Source organism: Anoplopoma fimbria, chromosome 6 (assembly GCF_027596085.1).
Source record: "Anoplopoma fimbria isolate UVic2021 breed Golden Eagle Sablefish chromosome 6, Afim_UVic_2022, whole genome shotgun sequence".
Taxonomy (NCBI): Eukaryota; Metazoa; Chordata; class Actinopteri; order Perciformes; family Anoplopomatidae; genus Anoplopoma; species Anoplopoma fimbria.
Window position 1 is genome coordinate 2,171,360 of NC_072454.1, and position 10,000 is coordinate 2,181,359.

At 42.5% G+C, this 10,000-nt stretch overlaps 1 protein-coding gene across 1 annotated transcript in view; it reads right to left on the reverse strand.

The window, feature by feature from the left end:
- Window positions 1-10,000, reverse strand: part of LOC129092004 (homeobox protein Meis1-like) — an 84,210-nt gene that overhangs the window by 24,880 nt on the left and 49,330 nt on the right. Inside the window, 1 exon segment of the mRNA XM_054599747.1 lies at window positions 1,157-1,233. Coding sequence (XP_054455722.1) covers window positions 1,157-1,233 — 77 coding nt within the window.

The following is a 10,000-nucleotide window of genomic DNA, read 5'->3' on the forward strand; positions in this document are numbered from 1 at the left end:
TACAGCGCCGTCCAGTCACGCTCGCTGCCCAATTAGCCAGTCGGCTCTTAAAGAAGAACTCATTTGCAGAAGCAGGATAGAAATCAGGCTGTGAACTTCTGAGCTAGGCTCTTTGCAAACAAGAACAACCTAAAATGCTAAATGCAAAGTGGAAAAGTACTAAATAATAATGTATAGAAGGATATAAGGTCAGTGGACAGCCAATAAAAGTCATGTCATTATGCATTTTTGTCTGTATGTTTTAAAAAATATCTGTGTGATAAAGATCAGTCTGATAAATAAAAAGATATGTTTTGTTGAATAACATGAACATATAATGTTGTTGGGTTCTTGGCAATCATTGAAAAATTGATTTGATCTGGTTAAATAAAGGTTAAATAAATGTTTTAACAGACTAATATTCAGCGGATATTAATGAGCAGCTGCTGCTTGAATTTAATGCCCAAAAGGAAGCTGAACTTTTTGGGATCTTTTTTTAATCTGCTTCCTAATTTAAGTTCACAGTGTTGCAATTTTTCTCTCATTAAAAATGTCATTTGCAGAACGAGTCTGACCTCGTCATCTGTTGAAGTAGCTAACGTGTGACTAGCTATCTCTGAATAAGGTCAAACTAACTTTAAACTGGCTTGCAGGAGAATACGGTGCATAAAAAATGCTAAAACAAATGTTGATCACAGTCAAAAAAAGTAGCACAAAAAGCCTCAAACATCAAAATAAATCAGTCAAAGTAGAAGCGTATATACTGTAATTAGTCTCAGAGCTACCACTTCTTTTCAGTAATCTTTCTTGTATGATTGGAAAAAAGAAATAACACCAATAAAAATCATCCAACTTGCATGTTGGGATGATTTTATTGGATGTTTTCAGATGGGAGTTTGACTCTTAATTAACATGGACTGCTCATGTTTGGGCTATTGGTTTGGAAAATCACTCCAGGCCAAATCTCTTTAGATGGATTGATCTAGGTGAGGATGATTCGGTAAGCGGTCTGTGTGTGTGTGTGTGTGTGTGTGTGTGTGTGTTTCTGTGTGTGCGTGGGTAGAAAATTGGGGTGGAGTGCAGACATTAATTCCGATCATTAAGAACTTGGATCGCCCGAGGCTGCAAAAACCCCCCATGAAAAATCGACTGCATGTTAAACTCTGAACAGACTCACCAGTTGTTCACTTGTAGGATGGTGAGGCCGGTGTCTTGTGCCAGCTGTTTCTTCTGTTCTTCTGACGGGTAGGGATGCTGCAGCAGAGACAGAGAGAGAGAGAGAGAGAGAGAGAGAGAGAGAACATCTTTAAGAAAAGGCTGACCACAAATTGTTTACAGAAGCTGAAAGTCTTCTAGTATATAAAGACTTGTTGTAAGGGCACAGGTTACACACACACACACACACACAGTCACACAGCGTAATGAGAGGTAGAAAATGAGTGGGTGCTCATTGGCGTGTAGGTGTGTGTGTGTGTGTGTGTGTGTGTGTGTGTGTGTGTGTGTGTGTGTGTGTGTGTGTGCACGTTATCCCCCCACACGATCATTAATGGAATATGAAATCTTGTAATTAATGGCAGCCAAAAAGGCAAGCCAATTAGAAAGTTAAGTGAAGTGGAGAACCAGCTCTGGTAATTAGGCAGCCTCTTACACAAATATATCCCCCCACCACCACCACCACCACCACCACCTCCTTTTCACCCCGCCGCATATGTAATCAGTGAGCGGGGAGTACGTGACGTTAACCCGACAGGAATACAGACAAGAGGATGTGAAAACCTCTCTGCTGCTGTTTGTCTTTTTATTCTTATTGCAGTTGGAGCAGAAACAAAACGGCCACTTTATGTAATCACGCTGAGGATTAAACGCACTGACTGAGAGAAGCTTTAGGAAGAAGAAGCCCGTTAGGACTATCATTATGTTTAAGAAGCATCTCCACACAGGAACAGGTGTTTCCTCAAGTCATTAATAATAATAACAATAGGGAAAGTAATAATAATAATAATAATATAAATAATATAGAAAATGATAATAATAATAATAAAAAATATAAAAATATAAAATATAAATGTAAAAAGTAGTAATGAATTATAATTATAATAATAATAATAATTAAAAAAATATATATATAATACCTTTCATGCATAAAATGCAGCTCAAACAAACAAAAACAAACAAACAAAAAATAAATCATAACTTTATGCAAAACAATAAAACATTTAAAGTCCTTCTAAAAGTCAAGAAGTAAGATAAAAGATATAAAATAACATATTAAAGGAGCAAGAGCCTTGAATAAGAGACCAAAGACAATAAAAAGAAACAACTAATGAATTCACATCAGGATCACCCAATAAGCAGTCTGATAAAGACGAGGTTCTTGATCGAAAAGTAAAAAGTTTTGTTTTGAGTTGTTTATTGAAGTCACTCACAGAGACAGATTGTGAGATATGCAGTGATGATGTGTTTCTGAGTTTTGGGCCATAGACGCCAAGAGTCCTTTGAACAGTTCATAGTCTGATGATCGTATTACCGATCTGCATTGCAGCAGGACGGACATTCTGACATGTATGAGGGTGACTTATCAACAAGAGCTTAAAAAAACGTATTTATCTTAAACTGAATCAACTTTTCAATCTTTTAAATCTCAAATATCTTTCTGCCAGTGAGAGGATCGAACAATGTCCATTTTTAGAACGTCTAAACTAAATGAATGACTTCATGAATGATAAACAGCAGCAGAATTGCTGTAAATATGATTCAAACTAACTTTAAATCCAGTGTTTACAAACTATCGGTGTCTACTGAGAACTGTTAAAGTGGATCCACCTGTTTAAATATATAGAATGAATAAAATGGATGAATGAGAACTCGGGCAGTGTGTTGATTTATATAAAAAATTGTGTGTGTGTGTGTGTGTGTGTGTGTGTGTGTGTGTGTGTGTGTGTGTGTGTGTGTGTGTGTGTGTGTGTGTGTGTGTGTGTGTGTGTGTGTGGGAGGGCGTTGTTCGTGGAGGACAATGTGCTGTTCATGACTGAGACAAGACATGGACTGTGCCGGACACCATAGGCAAGGCCATAAAAGGGGGGAGAGGAGGGAGGAGCGGGGGAGAGAATCGATTGTTGAAGGGAGGAGAGCGCCGACGGGAAACTGTGTGTGTTCTAAAACTGATACTGAAGTTTTCTTTCATTTTGCCAACCAGGGGTTTGAATATTACACAGTGATTTTGTGAAATAAAACAAATTAAGTTTTTCTTATTAATTCAAACAAAGCTGCAAAACATATTTATGTTACTCTTACTCTCTTAAAAACAGGCGAATAACACCACTTAGTATCTATACACACATATTGAAACCTATAAAAACATCAAACCCAGAAATTCCCCTTTCTATGTTGTTTCTTCTTGCAGAAAACAAATCAAAACACAAAACTCTTTTTCATGGACGAGAATATATCATTTTTTTCTGTTCTCTGATGAACAATCAGTCATACGTCAAAGACCCTCTAACACCAAAAACATCCACTGCTGCCGTTACAGATCATAATTTTATACTCTTTTAATGCACAACTTTTTTTTTTTTTTTTAAATGTGCATATCATCTGTCAACATAAATCCTTCCTGCTGTACATACAGTATAATGTCCGTACTGTACATAATCATAAAGTACATTGATTCAGTATTTATCTAGTTCCACTTGTTTAAAACTTACAGTACACTTGACGTGTTTAAAGATGTTTTATTTCTTATTCTTTCATTGGTCATTGGTGCTTTTTAATATACACAATATGTATATATATATATATATAAACATGTCTTTTCATACTTATGTCTACTTTTCACCATTATTTGTCGTTCTTTGGTGTCATTGTCCTCGGCTGTTATTTCTATTTCTGTGTTGTTGAATCAGTCGAAATGCAAAAGTCAAATTTCTTGTACGTGCACGCAAAGTTAAGGCTGATAAATGTGAATGATGGGAGCCCCCCCCATGACATTAATCCAGTTATTCTTCCGTGTTATGGTGACCGACAATAGGCGCCGCACATAGTATTACTGTATAATACATCTAGTATGTCTAACAAGAACACACACACACACACACACACACACACACACACACACACACTCTTAACAGGCAGACGTGCAAAATCAGTACGGCGCCAGCGTTTTCTTTTTTTTTTTGCATAGCGCATAATGAACAGGATTGTGTTTAATGCTGGGACGACCCAGCAGAGAGAGAGAGAGAGAGGAGAGGGAGGATGTTTTCATTTTTTTCCCAGCCTCCCCTTGTCCATGTGATTGGCTGGTGGGGAATGAGAACACAAGGAGGCTAATTTCACGCGCTAAGTTATAATTGCATTGTCGCCTCTGGCCAGATTTGTGTCCACTTCTTTGTGTGCGTGCATGTGAACAGTCCGTCCATTCATATACTTTGTAGGTGTGTGCGTGCATGCGAGTACGTTATATACTGTCAACTGATCAGATATCAGTTTTTAAATAACCGCAGATTTTGGGCGCCACTTGTCTTTCCTCGTGTAGGAAAGTGAGAAAACATTATTCTTTAGGGCTTGAATCATCTGATGTGTTGACGCATTGGGCACTTTACACATATACACACACACACACACACACACACACACACTGAGGACATATTGAAGCTCATCATGTGAATTACTGCTTCCCTCCCTGCAGCCTCACACAACCGACGGAGACACACAACCAGTCACACACACACACGCTGTCGGACACGGCGGCGCTGAGAGAATAACGTGTGTGTGATCTGTTCCACACATTGTAACCGAGTACGGATATAAGTTAGAGAAAAAAACACCCGACTGCATCTAAAAATCTGTAGAATCGGCTCCAACTGCGTCAGCTACGATATAAAACCCTGTTTACACATTAATGAGAGTACATTCCACTTTTAAGAAAACTTTTTACGAAGGCAAACACACACTTTAACTTGTAATTGAGTGTTATAACATGGTGAATGATCTGCAATAACCCCTAAAAACAACCTCCTACACGTTCAAAATAACACTCGCTCAATAGTACGCGTTACCAGGAAGAGATGGCCTCAAAGCCAGAACTGTTTTTATCCTCTAAACCGCCAAATTAGCTCCTATCTGTCAAAACACTGTGATTTAGTTCCTCGCTGAGCAACAAGTCGTCCCACTTCAATATTGTCTGTGAGTGATTCTGGTGTCTTAACGGCCTCTGGCAGCGGTTCAGCGGGTTGAGAGAGGCCGAGAGAGACCGAGAGAGAGAGAGAGAGGAAGGCCTTTAGTGAGCGAAGCAATAACATGTTCTTTAAAAGAGCAGATGGAAAGTTTCTGCGCATCCTTCCCTCCCTTTCCCCTCTTTCCCTCCCGCCTATCTTAATGATATGTCTCCTCCAAATATACAACTCCTTTCATGAGATTTTCCACCCTGCTCACCGCTCTCTGCTGCGCTCCGAGCATGTGTGTGCCAGGAGGGAGTGTGTGTGTGTGTGTGTGTGTGTGTGTGTGTGTGTGTGTGTGTGTGTGTGTGTGTGTGTGTGTGTGTGTGTGTGTGTGTGTGTGTGTGTGTGTGTGTGTGTGTGTGTGTGTGTTTCGCCTCTCTCTTTCTGTGGTCTTATCAATCCCAGTGTGTGTGTTTGTGCATACAGTGTTGCGTGTGTCCATTTGAGTCAAAGATTTTGCTCGGGTGAGTTTGCATCTATGCACAGAGTGTGTGTTGTGTTTGTTCTCATTGAGCTGCGAGTTCAGCTGTGCCTGGTCATATGTGTGTGTGTGTGTGTGTGTGTGTGTGTGTGTGTGTGTGTGTGTGTGTGTGTGTGTGTGTGTGTGTGTGTGTGTGCGTGTGTGTGTGGGTGAGTAACAGAGCATCAGTAACATCCCCTCCCTGTCTGACCGTCTTCCTCTCTGACCCTCCTCACACAAGAACAAGAGCGGGGATAGAGGGACGGGGAGAGGAAGGAGAGGACCAAGGAGGCAGGAGGAGGAGACATGGAAATGGATATCTGGAGCCCCAGGGGTTTAAAAGAAAAAGAGATAACAGCATAAATATTCTGCAAAACCCCTCTTTACTCCCCCACTGTCCCACGTCTCACCCAGGAGAGAACTATTCTGGGGAGAGACAAACGTCAAACATTACAGTGGGACAAGCTTCAAAAGTAGTAATCAGATTAATATATTTGATGAATTACTTGAAATCAAGCTTTAGATGATAATACGTCTCTGCAGAATACATTGTGTTGAAGTCATTTGTTTTATTTAATCTAATTTAGTGTGGATTTAAATGGAAGAAAAACAGACTTAAAGAAGTAAAAGCTGAAGTTGTCTGACCTCATCCTCACACTAGCTGCACCGCTGTGACTCTGACTTCCTGCTCTGCTTCTCATTTACGTCTGAGAAACCTGAAGCGAGAAGCGGCTGCCAGTGCGAGAGCCGCTACTCGCTCGGTGCCACGCTCAGGGTCACTTTGACGAGACACATGGCACATTGTGTCGACTGAACCTTTTGACCTTTACAGGACAAACCGTCCAACAATGTCTTTGACTGCAGGAGAGAGAGCTCACCAAAAAAAAACCTTTACGGACGTGAAGAAGGATGAACTCCCTAAAGGTCACGGCTCCATAATTCTTATGATTGTGAGTTGTAAACTGGACCCTGTTCTCTTCATCTCGCCTTCTCAGCAAAACCAGTTGTCTTTTCCTATTCTCTCTCTCTCTCTCCCTCCCTCTCTCTCTCTGCTCAAAACACTTTGACTTCTTACTTAGAATCTGGCTTTTCCTCAGAAATAAAGTATCCAACCTTTAAAACAACATCAAATTGAAAAAAACAACACTATGAATATGAAAAATGTAAAGTAGCTTTTGCACATTTTTCTTTTTTGGCATCTGAATAAACTTTGTGCATTGATGAAATATACTCATCTTAAAACACATATACTACATTTCTTTATTAAATCTCCATGGTAACGTGTGTGATTCCATCTCTGTTAACCCATAAACTGCATCAACAGTCTGGCCGTAAACGTGACGGCGTTATCGTTTCATATATTTCTATTTAAAGCCACGCTTCCCCGAGCCTCCTCGCATCCCATTAAAAAAAAAAGGGCTCGCCACGCCACATTAGCTTTATAAAACTGCGACCATGAAACGTGACGGAGGGAGGAATAACAGGGAGGGGATAAAAAAAATCATATGTTGCCACGGTCACATGACGGGCTTCAAAAAGAGGCCATGACACGGCACAATCTGTGGATGACAGACGCGGGTCAATGGTATTTCGGGTGAGCTTCCTTTACCAGCAGATGGTTGGGGTTCGACCACGAGGCACAAGAAAGCCGCAAAAAATGCAACGAATCAGAGAAAACGACTCGTTAGTGTGCAACAATATTCTGCTTTTAATAAAACAGGAAACGTGAAACACATCCTGCCCAGTTATTTACTTCCATGTGTCCGTTGAGGTTAAAAGTGAAAAGCCTGGACTTGGCCAGGTCCGTTCTCCTCACTGTTCCCAGGTCAGATCTCCGTGGAAACCGAGCTGCCCATCAGGAATGCCTGACGGCTAATCCGGGGGCCTTTTTGGCTAGAAGGGCATCAGAGTATCACACCAAACTGTCACACACACACACACACACACACACACACACACACACACACACACACGGTTTACTGGAAGTGTAGCCGTGCTGCTGCCAGCCGTGTATGAGATTACCTTAAATATTTGGGGAGGCGAGCACATTGTTATGCTAACAACAAATGCCCAGAACTCTGAGCACAAGCAGACTCTGAACCAAGCGTTCCAAACCGTAAGCCTGTTGTTTCTCATGCAACAAGCTTTCCATTTAAAAAAAAATAATGTCTTGCTCAATCAGTGGAAGTTTCATCCCGTCTGTGTCTGTGTGTGTGTGTGTGTGTGTGTGTGTGTGTGTGTGTGCTCATGCTGCGCCGTGAGAGCTACTGTACGCACATTTCAAATTCCTTTCTGTGTAGGTGGCATCGAGTGACATCCCTTTGACTTCATTAGGGAGCAGGGACCAAGCAACAAAGCTGGCTATGGGAGAAAGGGGGGATTAAAGGAGAGGAGAAAAAAAACCCGGGGGGGGGGGGGGAGTGAGAGCGAACAAAACAACAACAGAAAAAAAACAAAAAAACAAAGCACCCCTAACCTAATTTCCTCTGATGCAGGCTGCTCCGACGCAAAATCACAAAAACAGATCTCAGAATGAACCAACTACAGGACGAGAGTTTGAGAGGAGCCTCTGCACGAAACGAACGCCCTCGTCTTTGAGCTGCAAAGCGCCCCCCCTCAAAAAAACTGGCTCTTCTATGGCTTTGGACTACGGTAAAACAACTCAAAGCTTGTACATGAATAATTCATCACGTTTTTGTTAGAAACCCCTGATATGTGCACCAGAAATGGCAAAGAAACCCCCTTTCAAACTGTGTTTTTGTCATCAAATCTCTCCATCTCTTTTGAAGATAAAGAAGAAGAAAAAAAAACAGATGTTCTTGGGCTTTTGATTCATTAATGAGCATTTCCCCTTAAAAAAAAAAAACACAGCTTTTGTTGATTTAGGGAAATCTGGTAGCGCTCTTGCCTATGGGAACGAGATAAATCTAGTTAGCTGCTGAGGCAAAGGGTGAAAAGTATGTCATTAAAGCTGTAGTACAAAGTGGATTAGACAATGAACAGGATTATTCCTCACTGAAAATTGATGATTAGCAACATTCATCGCTTTCCTAAAAACACTAATTTGCACATAGCATGAAGCGCTGCAGCTGCCGCCGCCGCCGCGCTGTAAGGCGTGAATCCGTGTGCGTTACCGACGGGTGTGTCTCCAGCCTACAGTATGTGTGTAAACTGAAGCTTACTGCGTGTATGCACATGACCAAGTCTCAACAAAGTGCTGCATTGTTGTGAGAACGTACAGGGGTGAGGTTCTGTTGACACTGAGGGAGAAAGCATCCCTCCCCGTGTGCTGTATGTATGTGTATGTGTGGCGTCTGGATGTTTGCACTATAAGAGCGAGGGCGTGCTTCATTAGTCCGCCCCATTCCAGCTCAGGGGAGGCTACGTTTATTAAGGGGGGCCGGATGTTGCACAACACCTGCTGCTGCGCTTCCCTCTGTGCAATAAAGGGAAAAGAGAGGTGGGGGGGGGGGGGGTGAGGGGGTGGAACATGCTAGCTGGTGCTAGTGGTAAGCGCTGCTCGTTGGACTGAGGCTGATGAGCTGGGCCTAATTCAGGGGGTGATTATGTAGTTTGCTGGACCACTAAACCTATTTAAGCCCCGTAATTACGGCCTATTTGAGCGAGGGGAGGCACTCCAAAGCAATCGGTGCTCGCACCAAGCCGAGCGGCGAATGGCAGCCACAGCTGGAGGTGGGCTGCCTCGGGGCTGCCTGAGACGGAGGGGGGGTGAGTATAAATGGGGGAGGAGGGGATCCACAAAAGCCTCATCCCAGTCAGGTAGCACAGAGAGAAACAGCGGGAAGCCCCTCCAAGCACCAGCATGCTAGCTCCCAGCTAATGTGCTCGGAGCTACGGCGCTCTAGCGGTGATCCCGGAGCTTAAAGAAACAAATGTTCTCTTGTTGAGCACAGCTGTGATACACGGAGCTCGTTACACGGGCGGAGGAACAAAGTGCTCCTGCAACAGAACACAAACACCACCAAACAAACCACTTCCTAACTGCTCCCACTAAACCCAGCTTAAAGGTGAGCGAGGACAGGGGGGGGTTAGGTTTGTCACTGTGATGAGAAACTAAAGGGCTTTTTTAGACTCCCACATACAACAGGGAATCAGACTGCCGGATGGACCGTTGGGGGAATCCATTTCATTTCACCTGACTTTCAAGGAAATTTGACTTTACGTAACGCCGCAATCTGATCTCTCCCAGGAAGCAATTTGGGGACCACAGAACGTTCTAATAACCCCGGCGATATTATTATGTTATTATCATAATTACCCTTTTGCCCCCGAACGTTTTAATTAGAAACTCACCGCTGGCCCCCGAGGGGGGTGAGGCGAACCT